Source organism: Dendropsophus ebraccatus, chromosome 1 (genome assembly GCF_027789765.1).
Source record: "Dendropsophus ebraccatus isolate aDenEbr1 chromosome 1, aDenEbr1.pat, whole genome shotgun sequence".
NCBI lineage: Eukaryota > Metazoa > Chordata > Amphibia > Anura > Hylidae > Dendropsophus > Dendropsophus ebraccatus.
Genome location: NC_091454.1, coordinates 155,660,612 through 155,683,068, shown reverse-complemented (window position 1 = coordinate 155,683,068; position 22,457 = coordinate 155,660,612). Strand labels below are relative to the sequence as shown.

At 40.6% G+C, this 22,457-nt stretch overlaps 1 protein-coding gene across 3 annotated transcripts in view; it reads left to right on the top strand.

Annotated features, from left to right (window-relative positions):
- The first annotated feature begins 1,565 nt into the window (after positions 1-1,565).
- Positions 1,566-22,457, top strand: part of MYZAP (myocardial zonula adherens protein) — a 63,913-nt gene continuing 43,021 nt past the window's right edge. The window contains exons 1-2 of one of the 3 annotated variants that reach the window (XM_069982310.1): positions 1,566-1,691; positions 17,590-17,679. In XM_069982310.1, coding sequence (XP_069838411.1) covers positions 1,629-1,691; positions 17,590-17,679 — 153 coding nt within the window. In that variant the 5' untranslated portion in view covers positions 1,566-1,628. The remainder of the gene's footprint in view (positions 1,692-17,589; positions 17,680-22,457) is intronic. The other 2 variants (XM_069982301.1, XM_069982293.1) reach the window with 2 other exon arrangements.

Genomic DNA, 22,457 nt, shown 5'->3' with positions numbered 1-22,457 from the left:
TTTCGGTGGAGTGCAATGGGCTTTTCCCTGAGATTACACAGACACCAAGCCCTTCTTCCTCCCAGATGGAAGCCAGGAAACACTGTTTCTGGCAACCAGTTGCATTATATGTGTTTGGCATATGTCCAACCGAAAACAGAACATGGGGGGGGGGAGAAACACAAGAGTAAACACTGCACAAAAACTGTAGTTTTATTTAGTTTTTTTTTTTTATATGTGTTACACTAAACATTACAGTACATTAAGACCCAACAGGTCATGTAACTTTCCTGCCGTAGCCGCACTTTGCCTTGTCTGCACTGTCAACTTTGTGCGGCCACTATTCAATGTATAGTGGCCGCACAAAACTGACATGTCTGTTTTGAGTGCGGCCACATGGAAACCCGGCCAGAGTGTATACTGTGTGTATACACTCCGGCCGAGATTCCATAAAATTCAATGTCATTAGACATTTTCAATAAATAGCGGCAACAACTGACATTATTTATTGAAAAAATATGTTGTGTGAACGTGGCCTTATATAGTATATAGAAGAGAGGGTTTTAAACCTTGCATACCTTCATAGAACAAGGACCAAGTGACCAAATTCCAGATTGGCAACATTCTTGCTGTTGCTGTGACTCTTGTGTTTTCTGTTTGTTTATGTACAGGAAATCCTTGTGCCCACTTCCCTTATATACCGTCAGGATTAAAGCGTTTGTTGTTCAGTAAGATGAAGAGAAGCTGTCTAACTATGATAAATTGGTTTATTCTTAGTAGAATATTTATCAGTAAGCTGTAAGCTACATCTGTATTATGTTGCTTAAAGAAGCACTATGGCAAATTCATTTTGGACATATAATGCTAACTCACTAGTAATATTCCTGTGGTGTAATTGTTCCAGCTCAGTTGAATCCATATGTTTTAAGTGTTTTCATTATGTCCGCTGTGTCATGTGACATTTTTACCACCAGTCCAAAGCATGCTCTCCTCTGCAGACCCCATTGTTTTTGTAGTCTATCTACTGTATGGGACTTCCTGTGAACCATAGGATTATATCAGCATCTATAGAATCTCTCCTGATTTCAACCCCCCCCCCCCCCCCCCAAGCTCTGTCCTGCTTGATATTCTGTATGTCTCCTCTGTGTATAGAGGGGTAAATATGCAGCTACATATCTATTTAGCATTATTCAGGACAGGAAAGCAGTGATATAGTAGATTACTGTAGTGATTAATTGTAGTGTTAGAAAACCTCTGACTTACACTGTCCCTTTCTGGGATCTGCTGACAGTTCTGTGTATTCTATCTCGGTGTATGAGATGCAACTTCGGTCTGCCTCCTGTTAGCTCTTATAAGCCATAGAGGGTAGAGTAGACTTCCATCTCCTAGAAAAGTACTGGACGTTCAGCACACAGCATACAGCTGAGAGTTGGGGGAATCAGAAGAGTCACGAGAGTCATGAGAATTTCATAACTAAAGGACCCTGCTCTGTCACTTTGTTATCATTTTATGACCTTTAGATAGAATTTATTGAAGAGCAAGGGCAGTGTGATGAGACCCACCCCCTATGCCTCTGAAAAGCCTGAGGCATAATGGGAAATACTGTATAGACAGCAGGGCTGAACTTGAGATCACATTATGGGAACCATATGAAAAGAAAAGAAGGATCCAAGCTGGTGGACAGTCCATATATGGCACAGCAACAAAAACAGGTATGCACAAAGTGTATACAAAAGCCTAATAATAGCCTATGTCACAGTCGTAGCAAAAAAAAAAAAAGGCTTCCTCAACATCATGACCTAGCTGAGGCAGGTTCATGCTACGACCAGTTATTGGCTGACTGGGTACTGTCAGATGAGGAAGGGGATCGGGCCAGGTAACAGGAATTTTGTGGAGCCTGATGACCTCTTTACAAATTTAGTAGATGGTTTTAAGTTAACAGAGTGCTTAAACTGTTAAAAATGTAATTTACATTCTGTGAAAACCTGAGCTGGGTTTTTGTGGTATGTGGTCTATTGTACTTTATATGTTCACATACACTCATAAATCTGCAGGTCCATAGAAATTAAAATAAAAATGAAAATATAGGAAACCCAGCCATCAAATTCAAAGATATACACTTCAATCTTTCATCAATTTTCATGTTCTCATTTTGCCAATATGTTTTTATTCAACACAACAGTTTACCTTTTCCAATCCTGTAACTACGTAGCTAACTAACTATGAGAGTCTGTTTTCTAAAGGTAAAATTCTAGTGAGTATAGAACTACAGTATGTGTCGTTCCTTAGAGATTTGCAAGTCAAAGTGCTAGGTTATAACATAACAAATATAAATACAGAAACAGCATTCTGCCAAACAAGGCTTAATGTGACAGTGAAAAGTATATGTAAGGGTGCGTTCACACGTACAGGATCCGCAGCAGATCTGCAGCAGATTTGATGCTGTGTTCAGTTATTTAGATGAAATCTGCTGCAGATCAGCAGAAAATCCGCTGTGGACTGGTAACCTTTTACATTAAGAAGTCTTGTTTTCTTTTTAGTATCAGATGTTGATAGAAGTTACTAATATGCAACTCTAAAATGGCTGCCTTGGAATAAACTGTCCTGGTTATATTATAAAATAATTGCAAACTTTAGCAATAATGCTATAGATTTTTAAAATAATCTTTATTATTTTTATAGTTTCCGTATTTAAGGGTAGCTTCACACATACCGTATTGCAGTGAATTTGATGGTGCAGATCCGCAGCAGATTTCATCTAAATAACTGAACACAGCATCAAATCTGCACCTTCAAATCTGCTGCGGATTCTATACGTGTGAATGCACCCTAACATACTATATACTCTGGAATTCTTTGCATTGTATCCTCTGTATAGCTTCTGTATTCTGTATTCTCCCCATCATGGAGGAACCCCATGGCAACAGGCTAGAGATATCTGGCTATCCCGTGTTTTGAGACTCGCAACCAAGGCTCCAGGGACTCTTGTTTTGCATATTTAAATTTTTGGGGGCATCAGTGGAGACTCTTGAGTGAGCACTTCATTGGAATTTTTTCACTGATCTCCTTCAGTGATTACTGAGTTCAGTGATTACTGTGTTTTGTTGGTCGATTTGTCATTGTCCCAACTAGCCAGAATCCTGCTCCACACTGACGAGGGGCAAATACCCCGAAACAGCTGTCTGTGGATGGATGCCTGCCTTGGCAAGCCCACGTCATGATCGCAATACTCACACCTTGAGTTAGACATTGACAAAAAGGGGCTACCCTGTTGTTTCCCTATTTATGTTCCAACACTTGCAACCGAGTGGAACTTAAGGGGCTATCTTTCAGGGTGGTGTGGTGCACTCCCCATCATGGAGGCACCCGTGGCAACAGGCTAGAGATATCTGGCTATCCCATGTTTTGGGACTCGCAACTGAGGCTCCACGGACTCGTCTTGCATGTTTACATTTTTGGGGGCATCAGTGGAGACTCTTGAGTGAGAACTTCATCGGAATTTTTTCACTGATCTCCTTGAGTTCAGTGATTACTGTGTTTTGTTGGTCGATGGTTTGAGTCTGGCAACCGAGGCTCCACGGACTTTTGTTTTGCATATTTAGCTTCTGTATTGGGCACAGGTAGACTGTGTTGGTCAATTGGCACAGATGTGGCTCTAAAGGTTCATGGAAACATAGAAGATTGTAGGCAGAAAGAGACCACCTGATTTATCTAGTCTGCCCTTTTAGTATTTCCTTTATTATCTTAGAATAGATGTATGGTTATCCCAGGCAGGTTTAAATCATGTTTTTGTAGATTTACCTGCCACATGTACTGAAAGTTTGTTCCGAGCATGTAATTCTCTTTCTGTAAAGTAATATTTTCTTATGTTATTTCTTATCTTTCTCCCAACTAACCTCAGATTGTGTCCCCTTGTTCTTGTTTTCAGTTTTTTTTTATTAAAAACACTTCTCTCTTGAACCTTATTTAGTCCTTTAAAATATTTAAAGGTTTTGATCATGCCTCCCCTTTCCCTTCTTTCCTCCAGACTATACAGATTAAGTCTATGCTGTTGCCATGTTCCATGCTTCTGACCGTCCACCATCTTTTTAGTCTATCTTTGGACCCGCTCTATGTTATCAATATCTTTTTGTAGGTGAGGTCTCCAGAACTGGGCACAGTATTCCACATGTGGTCTTCCTCTTCCTGCTGGTTATACCTCTACCTATACAGCCCAGCATACGATTAGCTTTCCCTACCACCTAGTTGTACTGGTGACTCCGTTTAAGGTTGTCAGAAATCACTACCCCTAAATCCTTCTCTTCTGAAGTCTTTGCTAAAACAGAACTGCCAATAAGATACATGAGTAAGCAAATGCTGATCTGCTAGATCAGCGCTTGCTTACTGAACCTATACACGTCTTGATACAGCTTGTGCTTTTTACGTGAAAAATAATAATGTTTACCTATTAGCGCTGTTGAATCTGGTGCTATATAAATAAGTACATTATTATTATTATTATTATTATTATTATTATTATTATTATTATTATTAGTTACCTATTCTCCCCCATTGTCCTACAGCCTTTCGCCCGTGCTGGACGACCGCTTTATCTCCATCAATAAACCTTTTCTTCCCATTACATATCTTATTAATGCTGCAGTTTTTCTTCTTTTTCCTCTCACTTATATATCTAAAGAAGGTTTTATTCCCCTCCTTAACAGATTTTGACATTTCTTCCTCTTTTGAGTCTTTAGTCTTTTGTAATCTGCTTTGTCTCCTTCTGTATAATTTTATACGTATCTCTGTCAGCTACATTTTCAGTCTCTTCATACTTCCTATAGGCTGTCAATTTTTTCATTTTAATATAGCCATTACATCTCTAGTAAACCATTATGATTTCTCCTTCCTTTTACCTTTGCTAATTTCTCATTCATGTACTCTATTTGCTGTTAATATGGCATTTTTACTACTTTATTAGTACTGCCCACTGAGCGCTGGCTCCAAAAGTTTTATCCCACCCTTTTAATTCAATACCTAAATACTCCCCAATTTCCTTAAAATGTGATTTTCTAAAATCCAATACTCTTCTTGTAGAATAGGATTGCACGGAGTTTGTATGTCAAATCCTAAACACTGATGATCACTAGAACCTAAATTTTCTTGCACTCTAACTTCAGACATCTGATCCCTATTAGTAAATACTAAATCTACAATGTTCTTTCAGTTTAAGAAATTTTCCCTGTAAGAGTATATGCACACTTAGTAAAATGTCGCGGATAACTCAGCGCGGAATCAGCCGCTTGTCCGCCCATCCCATAGACTCCATTCTATGGTCAGGTGGATTCCGCTGTCCGCCCAAAAAATTGAAACTAGATTTGCATTTCCAGGAAAATACATAGTGCTTGAAAAGAGCGCCCCTTTACCAGTGACTTCCAGAGCGCCCCTTTACCAGTGACTTCCAGAGCACCCCTTTAGCAGTGACTTCCAGAGCGCCCCTTTACCAGTGACTTCCAGAGCGCCCCTTTACCAATGACTTCCAGAGCGCCCCTTTACCAGTGACTTTCTTTTAAGATAAACTTTAATCCTGGGTGCCGTCCCTTTAAGAGCAACTTGGCTCCCGTCCCTTTAAGAGCGACAGGAATCCCTTTAAGAGCGACCTTAAAGAGACCCATTTCGCTCTTAAAGGAACCCATTTCACTCTTAAAGGGACATATTTAATTCTTGAAGGGACCCATTTCGCTCTTAAAGGGACCCATTTCGCTCTTAAAGGGACCCAGGTCGCTCTTAAAGGGACCCAGGTCGCTCTTAAAGAGACCAAGGTCGCTCTTAAAGGAACCCAGGTGGCTCTTAAAGGAACCCAGGTTGCTCTTAAAGGGACCCATTTCGCTCATATTTTCGCTCTTAAAGGGACCCAGATCACTTTTAAAGGGACCCAGGTCGCTCTTAAAGGGACCCATTTCGCTCTTAAAGGGACCCATTTCACTCTTAAAGGGACCCAGGTCGCTCTTAAAGGCACCGATTTCACTCTTAAAGGGACAAATTTCATGCTTAAAGGGTCCCATTTCGCTCTTAAAGGGACCCAGGTCGCTCTTAAAAGGACCTATTTTGCTCTTAAACGGACATATTTCTCTTAAAGGGACCCATTTCTCTCTTAAAGGGACCCAGAACGCTCTTAAAAGGACCCATTTTGCTCTTAAAGGGATCAATTTCACGCTAAATGGGACCCAGGTCGCTCTTAAAGGGACCAATTTCACTCTTAAAGGGACCCATTTCTCTCTTAAAGGGACCCAGGTCGCTCTTAAAGGGACCCATTTTGCTCTTAAAGGGACATATTTTGCTCTTAAAGGGACCCAGGTCGCTCTTAAAGGGACCCAGGTCACTCTTAAAAGGACCCATTTCACTCTTAAAGGGACCCAGGTTGATCTTAAAGGGACCCAGATCGCACTTAAAGGGACCCAGTTCGCTCTTAAAGGGATGCAGGTTGCTCTAAAAGGGACCCATTACGCTCTTAAAGGGACCCATTTCACTCTTAAAGGCACCCAGGTTGATCTTAAAGGGACCCAGATCGCACTTAAAGGGACCCAGTTCGCTCTTTAAGGGACCCAGTTCGCTCTTATAGGGACCCAGGTTGCTCTTAACCCTTAGGGGACACAGCCAGTTTTCATTTTTACGTTTTCGTTTTTCCCTCCTTGTGTATATAAGGCCATAGCGCCTGCATTTTTCCACCTAGAGACCCAAATGAGCCCTTATTTTTTGCGCAACTAATTGTACTTTGCTATGGCAGATGTAATTTTTGCCTAAAATGTGCCGGGAAACCAGAAAAAAATTATATGTGTGGTGAAATTGAAAAAAAAATGTTTTTTTTTTATTTGGGGGGGGGGGGGGGGGGGTTGTTTTTACTCCGTTCGCCCTGGGTTAAAACTGACTCGTTATATATGTTCCTTAAGTTGTTACGATTACAACGATATGTAACATGTATAACTTTTATTTGATTTGATGGCTTGTAAAAAACTAAAACCTTTTAAAGAAAATATATGTTCCTTAAAATCGCTCCATTCCCAGGCTTATAGCGCTTTTATCCTTTGGTCTATGGGTCTGTGTGAGGTGTCATTTTTTGCGCCATGATGACTTTTTGATCGCTTTTTATTACAATTATTCTGGATTTGATGCGACCAAAAATGCGCAATTTTGCACTTTGGGATTTTTTTGCGCTGACGCCGTTTACCGTGTGAGATCAGGAATGTGATTAATTAATAGTTCGGGCGATTACGCATTCAGCGATAGCAAACATGTTTATTTATGTGTTTATTTATTTTTATTTATAAAATGGGGAAAGGGGGGTGATTCAGACTTTTATTAGGGGAGGGGATTTTGTGTTATTAAAAATATATTTTTCTTTTACTTTACACATATACTAGAAGCCCCCCTGGGGGACTTCTAGTATATGCACTCTGATCTCTCATAGAGATCCATGCAGTATAGTTATACTGCATGAATCCATGAGATCGGTGTTCTATTGCTTTTGGCTGCTGCAGCCAAAAGCAATAGAATGCCGAGCCGGGATCAGCGCCATTACAGCGCAGACCCCGGCCCGGGATGGATGCGGGGATCGCCTTCCCGCAATCGCGCCGCAGGGGGGCGATCCCCCCACTAGACCACCAGGGATGGATATGAGCAAGTATTTAGAAGCAGCTGTCAACTTTGACAGCTGCTTCTAAGTACTTAATTAGTACTTAATAGCCGCGATCCCGGGCTACATGCGGCACCCGGGATCGCGGCAGTTCAGAGGGGGGTCGCCGCGTGACCCCCCTCTGAACTCCCATTGCGGTACGAGGACGTTCAGTAACGTCCTGGTGCAGCTATGGGTTAAAGGGACCCAGTTCGCTCTTAAAGGGACCCAGTTCGCTCTTATAGGGACCCAGGTTGCTCTAAAAGGGACCAATTTCACTCTTAAAGGGACCTATTTCTCTCTTAAAGGGACCAAGGTCGCTCTTAAAAGGACCCATTTTGCTCTTAAACGGACATATTTCGCTCTTAAAGGGACCCAGGTCGCTCTTAAAGGGACCTAGGTCGCTCTTAAAGGGACCTATTTCACTCTTAAAGAAACCCAGGTCGCTCTTAAAGGGACATATTTCGCTCTTAAAAGGACCCAGGTCGCTCTTAAAGGGACCTAGGTCGCTCATAAAGGGCATGGGTCCCATACCTTTTGGAGTTACTTGGTTCCCTTTAAGAGCAACATGCGTCCCGTCCGTTTAAGAGAAACTAGCGTCCCGTCCCTTTAAGAGCGACTTGGATCCCTTTAAAAGCTACATGGGACCCTTTTTGAGTGACTTGGGTCCCGTCCCTTTAAGAGCGACTTGGGTCCCTTTAAGAACGACTTGGGTCCCTTTAAGAGCGACATGGCTCCCGTCCCTTTAAGAGCGACTTGGGTCCCTTTTAAGAGCAACTTGCGTTCCTTTATGGGTGACCTGGGTCCCTTTAAGAGCGATCTGGGTACTTATAATGGTAAAGATCATTGCTCGGTTACCATGACAATCTTACTCATGTCAGTGAGACAAAATCGTTAAGGACCTTCCATTAATTACATCTTCTATTGGCCAATAGTGGACATGTGACTGTGGATGTTGTGATACATGCCTGACAAGACCTTAGAGTTCCTGTTGGCTGCTATATCTCAGCTATTTGCATATGTGCTGTGATTGGCTGTTAGCGGTTAGAGTGTGGCCATTATTTGCAATGGGCCATTATTTTCTATGGGAAATTTGGGGTCTTTAAACGTAAATTTCTTAAAAACGACAAATCTGATTGAAACGAAAAATAGATAGCACACCACACACCGCCGAGGGCTTCGAAACGCACTTTGAACGGAGTCTTTGCGTAAAGCGGTTTGGGCTGTATTACGCGCAGAAAAATGGCTGGAAGAAGAAGAACAAGAAGAAGAATACGGATTACAATATAGTGCTTTTCAAGCACTATAATGACAATTCTATGGGGGGATGGGGGAATCTGCCTGCACATAGAATGGAGTCTATGGGACCGTCAGAAGCGGGAGCGTAGGCAGGCAGAATCCACGGCAAGTTATCTACGTGATTTCCGTAGTGTGCATATACCCTAAGGAAGGGCCTTTATTACATTCTTGCTTTTGCATGTAAGTGCACAAGGGATATTCCATTCAAAATTCAGCTTGTTGTTTAGAACAGTATGGGATTTTCGGCTAATTTGTAGGGTCTTAAAATTCCTGGGGCAAGGACTGCCCTTAATTAAGTTGTGAACCGTTTCGGTTGTGCAGGTCACTCTCTAAAAAATGGGTTGTCAATAGCAGATGTCAGAGAAGAATGGCCAATTTAGTTCAAGCTAACAGCAGTCCGACAGCAACACAAATAATCAAACAACTGTTATACTCAGATGGACATTATTGTTTAAATAGAATATTAGATGTCATACTTTGATCACCCAGGACACCAACTATACAAATGAATGGTAAGGGTGGCATAGGATAACACCAACTTTACTTATGTTACCTAGGGGAGATTTGGGAAAAACAACCTTTTATATGACATAGTTCATGGTTGAATAATAATGCGAAGAACCTATTTTCAGATCACTTGAGGCTTCTAAATACTAACTGAGGATATTGTCACATTGTTGTTCACATGTGCATTCCTTTATGGACTCTGTCTTCCCATCTGCTGACAGCTGCTATCAGTGGGATAACACAGTGGCCCAGAATTATCAGGCTGCCTGAAACCCACACTGTCTGGTTTTATCTACAGCAACTAATCACTGCGCAGGTTTTAAATCATAAAGGGGCACACCTACTTTCTTGCAAAATCAACACTGAACCTGTCTCTTGGTTGTGTGTTTTTACAATTCAGCTCCATTCACTTCAAATAAATTGAGCTGCAAAACCCCAATCAAACTGGAGACAAAAGTGATGCTGTTTCTAGAAGAAAGCAGACGTGTATTTCTAAAGGCCCTATTACACCAAAAGATGTCTGACAGATATTTTACAGATTTTTTCAGCCAAAACCAGGAATGGATTTGAAAAGAGGAGAGGTCTCAGTCTCATCTTTACGACCTGTTCTCTGCTTATAGTGCGTTCCTGACTTTGGCTGAAAAAATCTGTCAAATAAACTGTCAGACATCTTTTGGTGTGATAGGGCCCTAAGTCTGTATAACCACTTTAATACACTCTGGTAAAATTAAACCTGAGCTATGTTTGATGAATCTGGGCCAGTAGACTATATTAAAGGGGTTGGTTACTTTACCACCAAACAACCCTTCAGCTGTCAGTTATTTCTTCTGTCCGGTCCCTGTCTTTCCTAACATAGGAATGTTCAGGATGGCATTCCTGTGTTCTCTATTGGAAAGAGAGTCTTAAGATCTCTGGCTGTGACTTAACTCTACTAGAAAAAAGGTTTCAGGCTGTGATTTTCCATCACATCTGACCCCTTGCTTTATCAAAATCATCCATTGGCGGTTGATTGGGAGAGCCCCATATACCCTATACCGATGTCTGACCCCACTGCGACTGTGGGTACGTCTGACAAAACATTAGGGTGTGGGGGGACCTAGTGTAATCACAGCACTTACTGACAGGAGCTCCCTCTGTACCCCATAAAGCTAAAATCAGATGCCCATCCTCTAGGCTGTGTGCTGAACAGTGATCCTGTCCATAAGATGGCTAAACATGGAGGAGCATGTGACCGTGCCCCTCCCTCTGTGTTCTCCATAGGCATATACAGACTCAGTGGAGGACACTGAGGGAGAGTCATGGTCATATGCTTATCTATCTTATGGACAATCACGATTCGGCATACAGACCAGGACAGAACAGCCTGGAGGAGAGGTACCTTATATCAGCACTGCGAGGCACACAGGGAGCTACAGTCAGTAAGTCTACTGCATAGATTTACTAATACTGTACATTGAACAATTTTACTATAAAAAGTGGCCCACCCCTTAAAGCGACTCTCTACCGACAATCTGACCCCCCCCCCCCCCCCAAATCACTTGTACCATCAGATAGCTGCTTTTAATCCAAGATCTCTCCTGGGGTCCGTTCGGCAGGTGATGCTGTTATTGTCTTAAAAAAACAACTTTTAAACTTACAGCCCTGTGCCCTACGGCTGTGGCTTAAAAGATCTGTGCCCTAACTTTGCACCACCTCCTCCGTCCCTCCTCCCCATCCTCTTCATCATTAGGAATGCCACTGGAACATTTTCTCCATGCTGAACATTTGCACAGGTGCCATGCTAACACAGGTGATGAATAGGAGACAATCTGCCTGGATCATTCCTAATGATGAGGAGGGTGGGGAGGAGGGACAGAGAGGTTTTGCCAGCCTAATGCATACACAATCTAGGCCACTCCCGTAGGGCACTGGGCTGCCAGTTTAAAAGTTGTTTTTTTAGGACAATAACTGCACCACCTGCCAAACCGTCCGCAGGACAGATCTTGGATTAAAAGCAGCTATCTGAAGGTACAAGCGATTTAATGGGGGCAGATTGTGGGTACAGAATCACTTTAAATGTATATATTGTCAAAGAACTTATGGGGTGAAGAGCGCATATCTACTACAGCCAGACAAAACTAGAAAACAGGGTATATTGACCATTTTTTTTGTTTTTTGTTCAGTGTTTTAATTTTTCTTATGGGTTCTCTAAAGACTATATTACAAATATTTTTTACCTATATTTGTTTAATATTTTCTTAAAACAACATTAGTATCTCCTGTTGTATCAATGTCATCATTTGATTAGAAAACATTCCTACTGTATACATACTGTATATAGTTTCTGGCTTAAACCATTTTTCTATTATCATCTATTAGAGGACAGTAAATTATGTATTGTTTTGTGCCTGCAGGAATATACAGTTGTTTCCTGTAACATCATGGGTTGCAATATCAAAGGCTTCATAGTTTTGTTGAACCTATGCCGTAATAGTAAACTAAGGCAATACTTCACCTTGCTGTGATGGTCATACAGCATGTCTATTTGTTCCTGAGCACTGGAAATCTGCGGAATACAGTTAAAGGAATGAAAAACTAAGCAGCTTTTTTCCTGTATGAATATGCCCTGTGTGTGATCAGGCCAAGCTTGTGGTCTAGTAATGTCACCTTTCTGCTTGAAGACAAAGTACACTGTTATATTAAAACCCTGATGTGAGATCTGAATAAGAGGAGTAGCCCGCCATGACTCAACTCACTAGTAAAGTACAACATCTCCAGTCAACCAAATACAACCCACTTCTTTTTATATTGAATTTATTTCAGAGTTGGGCTTATTTAAAGAGGCCAGTGTTTCACTGTAGAATAAGTGAATTAGTAGAAACAGCTTCCACTGTACGGACATCATGGTGACTATTGGAGCATATTCCTGCAAGCATGAGAAGAGGCTTTCTGTGTTAAAATTTTCAACCAGCAGGGTTGCCTTATATTAGTTCAGTTGTTAACTAGGGTGAGGAATAACCTGTCAACTAATTGTTGTGTTTTTGGTAGAATTATCATAGTACTACCGGATACTGTAGGCCTAACTGAAGCACTCATTAAAATGTACATAACGCGCACCTAGCTAGGACACACCTAGCTTATTAAACTCTTGCCAAAGTTATAAATGTACTAAAGGTCATTGGAGCATACCTACCTGTATGCAATACTTACTTTTGTACAGGGTACCACGTCCATGTGAATGCAATTTATAAACAGCAGCCTTTTATGCTGCTGTAGCTGCAAGTGCAATGAGCAACTGTGCACATTCAGGTTTTAACAGAATAGACTGTAAATGCTTTACTGAAATAGACATTCCTATACATATACATTTTGTGAAGTAGGTGGTATGGAGTTCATATGAAGGTACAGGGTAGCATGTTGGAAGAAGAACTTTAGCAAGTTGGGTCACAAATTAAAGCAATGTTCACACACAGTATTTTGGAAACTTTTATGAGTCGTAAACGTAAACAACAAAATTAACCAAATTCTAGAACAGTTGTACAAACAGCCATTTTACGGTTTGCTCAGTCTTTTTTTTTCTAGACAGGAGTGTTTGAAATAGTGTTATGAGTATCTGCTCCATATTTCACTTTTACTAGTTTTGATTAATTTTACCCATGCATGGCTATAATATGGTCATTCATCTAGTATGGATTTCTAATATGTCCATATTAAATGGGGTACTCTAGGTGGAAGGGCTTTTCTTTTATTATGGCTGGGGAGAGGGTGTATGATAAAAACGCTCATTTTCCTCCCCTGTTCATGTGCTGGGCCTGCACTGCGCTATTCTGGTCTCCAGTCCCCGGCTGCTTCCTGGTCTATGACGCAGCTTGAGATGCGGCATTCCAAGGCCACTCAGCCATGCTGCGGCAGAGACTGGACCCTGCTACAGCTGCTGAATGGCTGAGCGGGCTTGAAAAGTCATGTCTCAAGCCGTGTCATAGGCCAGGAAGCGGCCGGGGACTGGCGAAGGGAGCAGCATGATGGGGGATCCAGCACTGGAACCAGGGAGGTAAGTGGACGTTGTTGCTTTCATCCACCCCTTCCCTGGCCATAGTGAAAAAAGCCATCCCGTCCGGAGTACCCTTTAAACTTCTGATATAAAATGACATGTCAGCAATGAATGTGCCACTGTCATTTGAAAAAAACTTTTAACATGTCATAGAGGCATGTCAAAACTTTTGATCGGTCAGGATCTGGCTGCTGAGACCCCACTGATCGCTAGAAGGAACAGGGAGGAGTGCTTAGCGAAGTGCTTTCTCTCTCAACCATCTCCTTGTTGCAGGAGATGTGCTCATAGACTTTATATAAAGCCCATATCCTTCACTGAGGATATGGGAAGAAAAGAAGTCTCATCAACAGAGTTTAGCTGCCTTGACAAACTGTTCGGATTCGGCAATGTTCTCCCAACCCAACGCTTGGCATTTGACTACTGGCATCTGGAGAAGTTAGATGTCCAGCCGCCCTAGGGTGGCTCCAACTTCTCCAGAAACCTGGAGTCAAATGCCGTGCGTACAGTTTCGGAGAACATTGCTTAACCTGAACAGTTTGGCCATTTCGCTCAACACTATTCATCATCAAGACAAAAATTTTGACATTTCTATGACATGTCAAAAGTTTTTTTGTTTTTTTTTTTAATGATAATAACAGTTTAAATCAAGAAGCTCTGCTCTAGGTTACAAGATGAGAATGTTAGTAAATTATGGTAGCAGGTTTACAACAGTAATGAACGGTGCGAGACTGCAGCTCTGTAGTTAGCAGAATCGTAAATGTAGCTCTGAACTTTAACACAAACTGAGATTCAGAATGGCTACAAAATAGGTAAACCAAAGAAACCTCACTTACAGTGAAGACCAAATAGATGGTAACATGGCTACAATAGGTTGTTTAATATGATATAAAAAGAACAAACCCATGAGGAATTCTATCATTTATTTCTAATATTAATGAATTTAAACAGTAAATATACCAGCCTGTTGTAGGACTGATAATATCACATTCCACTATGCATATTTTCTATTAAACATACCTTGCCCAACCTGTTGTATGCTATATTAATCATCTTTGGCATGTGGCTCTTGGACCTCGGCGCACACCCTGGAATGTCCCTGTTATATAATTGTACTTGTGGCAGACTTTACCTTCCTCCTTTTAATAAATCTCAGCCTTATAACAGCTTTGGTTTTTTATAACTATATGCCATTGACACAGGGTTCAGTGTAGGTCACCCACAGTAAGCCGGACAAGAGGATTATATTCTTTGAAACGATGTTTGTTTTAGGAGTTGTAATACGCTGTGCCTTGTCTCAAGCTCCAGTGATTTGTTAGTAAACAGCTATAATCACTGTACACTGTGTAAATGATTTTTCCCCCTACATATACAGTAGGTAAGACTCTATTATTCTGCTATCTCTATATACAAACATAAAACATGCCAATGAAAACCTCATCAAAGTATAATCTCTCCATGCCACAGATGATCAGTTGCTGAGTTATATCCACTCATTCACTGTTGTATGTCATTTCCGCTATGCTGGTCATTGTTGAATTTGGTTACTGTAATAATATGACTCAAAGTAATGCAGGAATTGCATTACAGATTCTAGCAGTCAAAATAAAATAATAATAATAATTATTATTTATTTTTAAAGCATCCTTAATTCCAAAGCATTATACAAACAGGAGGTGACAAACAGAACACTACAAAATCAAAACACATTACAGGAATAAGGTAAATGGCAGACTGGTACATGGGGATAGGGGGCCCTCCCTGCAAAGGCTTACAGTCTACAAGGTAAGGGAAGGGAGACAGTTGGCAAGGGGGCAGCTAGTCAAAGTGTTGTGCTGAATTATTGCAGGTTGTAGCCTAATTTATAGAGATGGGTTTTCAGGTTGCTTTTGAAGGACTTTATGGTGGATGAGAGCCGGATGTGTTGGGGAAGTGAGTTCCAGAGTATAAGGGAAGCCTTGGCAAAATTTTGGCGGTGATTGTGTGAGGTACAAACAAGAGCGGAGCTCAAAAGGAGGTTACTGGAGGATCGGAGGTTATGTAAGGGATGGTAGCAGGATATTATTGGATGGGTTGTGGATGGCTTTGTATGTTATGGTCAACAATTAAAAATAAACTCGTTGGGCAATGCGGAGCTAGTAAAGGAATTGGCAGAGGGGAGAGGCAGAGTGAGGGGAGAGATGGATTCAGAGTTAAGGATAGACTGGAGGGGAGCAAGAGCAATGAATTCATGTACTGGCAGTTTTGTTGAGTCAGAATTGAGAAAAGAGCGGATTTGGGTAATGTCTTTGAGGTGAAAGTGACAAGAGGTGGTCAGGGTCTGAATATGTGGTTTAGGTTAGGATCAAAGGTGATCTTAGCGGACTTAGGGTGTGGGGGACAAAGTGTGGCTGTTGACTGGGATTGACAGATTAGATGAAGAAGTGGAGTGAGATGGGGGAAAGAGGATTAGTTCTGTTTTATCCATGTTGAGTTTTGGAAAGAGGGAGGAAAAGAAGGATTGTATAGCTGATATACACTCTGGGATCCTGGATCCCAGAGGTAACATCACCATTAACTGCCAACAGTCCTAAATATTCTGCCAATGTCCCTAATTTTCATGTGTAATTTGACAAAAAAAAATTGTCCCAGGCAATACTTGATAAAGCCTGCCCCTGTTTATGATGGACTGTCACCTGACCTTTCTCCTCTTCAAATGACAAACCATGTCTCTCTCACCATAGATATTCATATCTGGCAGACGGGAGATAGCTCCACCAAAAGCCACTCATGTTGTGGAAGTTCTGTTCAGTGCATCTGACACATATGACTGGCTTACTGGAGGAACAGAGAAAGCTTTAGGATGCTTTCACATACTGTAGTTTTGAATACTGACAGTGCAGTTTTTGAGCCAGAGCTAGTATCTGTTAATGGATTCCTGCCTTGGTAAACCCTAGTCATATCGCAATACTCACAACAGAGTTAGACTTTGACACAAAGGGGCCACCCTGGTGTTTCCCTATTTATGTTCCAATACTCCAACCGAGTGGGACTTATGTGGTAGTGGGGCTACGTATCAGGGTGGTGTGGTGCTCTCCCCATCATGGAGGCTCCCTGTGGCAACAGGCTAGGGATATCTGGCTATTCTTGAGACACGCAACTGGGGCTCCACAGACCCTTATTTTAGCATATTTAAATTTATAGGGGGCAATGTATCAATGGAGACTCTTGAGTGAGTACTTCATTGATTTTATTCGCTGATCCCCCTGAGCTCAGTGATTGCTGTGTTTTGTTGTGTGAACATAGCCAAACCTGCCTCAATGTCTTTGCAGAACCAAAGGTTCAGTAGACAAGCTATTAAATGGCGGCAACTATGCTTGTTATAAGGCAGAACTCTATACATAGACACGACAGTATAGAGAATACAGTACGTGAAAACACTTGTCAGTAGCAAGTCTATAGGAATTCCTACTTGATTTTACAGTATGTGGAGATTCCATCTGGCTATAGAAATGCAGAAAGTGCTGACCTATTTTCCACCATCATAAACATCCTAGATAATTGAGATGGTGAGAACAGTAAGACATGTGTCACAACCTTATGGGAGAGCATAGCCTACTAGCACACTTATTTGGACTTGACCAGAAGCACAAGCAAACTCCATGCTGATGTTGCCGTCTTGATGCAATGACAGGGAGGAATATATGGGTAATGTAGCATCTAATGCAGTATGTCTTGAATTTATTTCTTGCAAACACCATGAGAAGAAAACTTCTAAATGACTCCTATATGAAATTGAAGGCACACAGGGGTACAGTACGGGGCTATAAGCAGTTACAAAAAACTGAGAATATTCTTAAACAATATCCTATTAACAAATACAACAAATATAAATATATAAATGTATAGTTTTGATTCTAGGATTAAAGGACTACAGAGAATAGACAACCAGTAAGTAACCAATGTATTAGGCATTTAGTGGTCTTCGTGTGTTACTGCACTGTTTTATAGCTTTATATGCCAATATTTTTCATTATATACATATAAAAGGGAAATATACATATAAAAGAGAAATACGTTGACAAATATTATTTTAAGAGCAGTATGTGCTGCAATGTAATGTATGTTATCATTCTGTGCTCTATAGGGGAACATCTGTCGGCTACGTCTCAAATTACCCGTCGATGGCGCATCAAAAACAGAACAGAAAGATTTGAACAAAGAAAATCAATCCCATGTAAGTAAATAGGTAGTAACTTGTTAATTATTAACTGCTATTATCACTGACAGAGACGTGCGGCAGACCATAGCTTATGAGTAAATTAATTTCAAACTTTACATATACATATCTGTTTCTAGAATTCATAACAATTTAAAGGGAACCTTTCAGTAAAACAACCACCACAGACCCATGTCAGCATCTCGGGAAGTGTCTTGGGGAGACGGGGAGAGTGGTGATTGTTTTACTGGCTCTCGGCATTTATGGGTATAGGGGGGTAGTTTAGTTAGTCTTACGTTCTCCATTTGGGGAGGCCTGTAAACCCTCCGGTATAGAGTGCTATATCACTAAACTATTCATCAGCAGTGTAGTGGGCTATTGTAGCCTAAGTTATATACCTCACCATGTCAGTAATATCTAGAAAGTCATAAAACATAATGCTATTTATTATTTAATATTGTATATGTACAGGAAAGGCTTTGAAAAATTGAGTGACATCACTCACTGTAAAACCCTTAGTTACCTGAACATCTTTTCACTCTGTATCAATCTGTTTAATGCTGGGTTTACAAGTAGCGATAATTCGCCCGATCGTACAATGAATGATTTCGAAGTAACAATTTTTTTTAATAACGATCAGCGTTTAGACAGAACGATATATCGTACGGAAAAATCGTTTTGCGATCTCTTAAGCCTATCTCGTACATAGGTTAAATCGGTGAACGACTGTTTACACGCAACGATCTGCAAATTTTTTGCGAACGACGATTTAAGAACTTGTAAGATCAAAATGAACGATTTCTCGCTCGTCGTTTGATCGTTCGCTGCGTTTACACGTACGATTATCGTTCAAATTTGATCGTTATCGTGCAAATTCGAACGATAATCGTTCCGTGTACACGCAGCATAACTCCTCCTGCTTTATACATTTGATGCCGAAGAGATTTAAAAGCAACCTAGTGATAGGTTACCTAGATTGCAGCTTTCAATTTCCAAAAAATCTTTGTTAGAAGAGAGCTGAGTTCTGATCCATTGTAGTGTTTATTAATCAGTTTCAGGCTACATTTACACAATTAACTTTTCTATTAATCACAGCCGTTGTTGCCGATTTACAACAACGACCATGATTAATAGAAAGATATGATGCACCGCAGTCAGAGGGAATCCCGGCCAGAGTTTATACACATAGGGGGCAGTTTGCACCAGTCTAAATTTTACACCCTTTGATAAATCTCCCCCATAGTGTATATGTCAGTTTTCTGCAGCCGCTATTCATTTTATAGCGGCCGCAAACCACAGACTGTTCACACAATGGAGAGTGTGGCTCTGGCTGCACTCTCCATTGTCAGCTATGGTTAATTTGGATGCGGGCCCACACAGATGCGCCGCATCCCGGTTTAGCAGAAATTAAGTTATTAAAGCCAGTACTGAAGTCACAGAACGGCCAGTGTGAACCCGGCATCATAGTTTATTATATTTGAGAATTAAAAAGACATAGAAAAAACTTCAGAAAAACATAAATGTATGATAAAATGAGAATATAGCTCCCATTTTTACTGAATTGTTAATACTCAACTGTTTAGTACTCAACTGTTTAGTTCAGTGCCTGAGGGTGGTTCTTTGGATGTAGTGTACACAATGAAGACAGAATATGGAGGCCTCATCCAAAGAAAACCATCTTTTGTTTTTCAAGTTTCTAGATAAGATTCTGAACAGAGGCTTAATGTCAAGGAATTTTATTTTTATAAATGTTCAGATAAGACTAAAAACATCAGGGGCATCACAAAGTATGCACTATGAACCAAAATGGCACAATGGAATTTCCCCCACGCCAGCATTGTTAATTGATAGGTAAAAACATTTAAAACAAAGAATTGGTTTGAAGCACTGACACATCATGCTGACTAGGTCAGCGTCAGTTATGTATGTCAGCTAAGCAAATAAAATGTTTACAAGATTTAGAACACATTCCTCGGCTGTGTTACCTACTCTTCAAGTGTGATGGCCACTCAGAGTTGTTTGATGAATCATACATAATAATTGTTAAAACAGGTAAACCACGACACTCATACGTAGAATGTTCATCTTTCTTGCTGCTCATACTTGCAAATAGTGGCAATAAGAAATAAAATAAAATAAATACATACAATAAAAAAAAATTACTACAATTCAAAAGTTTAATAAGGTTTCAATATAAATGAAAAGATTTAAAGGGGTCATCCAGGATTAGAAAAGCAAAACTACTTTATTGCAAAAGCATCACCCCTGTCCTCAGGTTGTGTGTGGTATTGCAATTCAGCTCCATTCACTTTAATGGAACTGAGCTGCAAACTGAGGACGGGAGGATAACTTTGTAAACCTAATAAATATTTAGGAAACAGGAAATAATTATCTTTGCAAAAACTTACCATCCTGTCATAATAAGCACCACTTGTTTGTAGTAACCAGAATACATACAGTGGCCACATTCAAAAGTGCAGCTGTACACCTGCTATTTAAAGCCTGTTTGATTGCTTGTATTCTGTGGGAAAACCTGGTAGTAAGTGTTCAATTTTCCTGCAGCAACACCACAGGGAAAATTCAGCTTGTAAATGTTCTCCAGTACAGCGGCTATCCACTTAATGAAATGACTGAATCAGTCAATCACATTGGTGCATAAGATATGCGTACATCATTTGTTCATGTTCAAACAACACCGAAAGAGAAAGAAATGTGATCTGTGTGACCAGGCCCAAGGAATGATTGTTTTGCAAGACAGGTGGCTTTGAATATTTGAAAGCTGCTGATCTCCTTAGATTTTCATGCCTGATAGTCTGTAGTGTTTACGCTGATGCATGTAACTCATAAAACATGAATCCTGGCTGGGCTATATGATGCCAATGGCATGTTGGCAATGTAATGGTGTGCAAAATGTTTGACTGGAACTTTTCAGGGCCTTCATGGGGTTGTCTTATGAGCAGTATTCATTCACATAACACAGCAATGTCTATATGGTATCAGTAAACGACATAGTAAGGCCCATTAAATTTGTGCAAGGCCTTGTTCAGATGTAAACCATATGGCCGCTTCACTATAAGGCACTTTAAATGCAGCCATCTGACACAATGACATAATTGCCCTGTCCATCAGCTGTGATGCTGCCTGCGTTCTCTCTCACATAGCTGCAGGAATGTAATGTGACAAGGGCCATTTCAGGGTCATTTTTCTGAAAACAATAAATATCTATAGTACAAGCGATTTTAAGACACTTTGTAATAGGTTTTATTTACCAAAAGAGTTTACTTCTGGACTGAAAAAGCTGTTTTCCTAGCTCCCCCCTCACTTCAGAAGAAGCAGGATTTCTGTCTCCATTATGTGGCTATGGAGAGGGGAGGGGCTGAGAGGAGTGAGTGAGCACGGAGTAGTCCTGCACAGCACAACACCCTGCAATCTTCTCTCAGGAAGTTCATAGATAAGCACTGACCTTTCTGACCCCTGAATCCAGCGTTTCAGGTGACCAGACAGTCTACAAACAGCTGAACTTCATGCCCACTCATCTCCCTCGGCTCCTCCCCTCCCTCCATAGGGATATAATCGAGGCAGCAGAACCCGTCTTCACTGGCTTCTCTGTAATGAAGACGGATTTGCCTGATAATGAACAAATAAAAAGTGTGGGGGGGTATGCTTTAAAATTTGAAAAGTGTTATATTACTTGACTAATACACTAATAAGGCTATGCTCACAATGACGGCCATTTTTAGTGGATGGCTGTCATTTAACAGCAAATAACGGCTGTTTCAAAAACAACGGCTGTTATCTGATGATAAATGATGGCCATCCACCAAAACCGGACATCATTATGACAATGTGTGAACATGTATATAGTTAATGTTGATTAGCAGGTCACTTAGCACTGACTAATGGGCAATGCTAACAGTGTTTCATTCATTCGTATTACTTCTTTTCACTGTATTACAGCATGTGTATAAATTTTAGAAAACAATAATATGTGGTATGTGGTATCAGAATTGTGTAACCTAGACCTTTGTTATGGAAAATAAGATACATACAAGTAACTCTTTGTTTAACTATTGGCAACTTGCTACTATTTGCTTTTCCGCACAGTTTTCTTCCTGTATAATATTTAAGTGTCCTTGCCATTCTGTTTGTTATTTTTGGCATTTATTATATGCAACACATTACTACAAAGACAATAGGATAAACAAATTGTGCTAAATAAGAAGAATTTATACAGTACAACTGTAACTCCTGTTATGTATTGTACTGTAACTTGGCATTGAACCTATGTTCTAAATAGCTGTGTAATATTTAGGAAGTATATGTTACCTCTCAAGATTCCTAACACAGTTATGTACTATGTTAAAAATGTTTTCTCCAAAAACCCTGAGGAGGATCACAATACAGTATTCTAGAGATGTTAGACATTAGTTATATCTTATGAATACAGTTGCTGCATGTCATCTTCAAAGGATTAGTGATTTACTCACAAAAATACTTAAAATAATTTAGTCTTCAATCACAGATATACATTCATACATACTAAAAATGACACAGAAATCAGAAATCTTATATGACAGCCGACATAATAGTTAGCAAGAGTAAAAGAGAACAAAGACATTGCTTCATGTGCAGGACCGGATGCAATGGGATGTATAGAATTTCAGTACCGGAGTGAAACCGTTTCCCCTCTCACCTGGCTAAGTTGTGCAACATCGAGGGACAACTCTCCATGCGTATCCTCAAGAGGGGAACCAGTGTGCAGCCTTCCTGCAAACCCACACCAGGGCCATAACAAG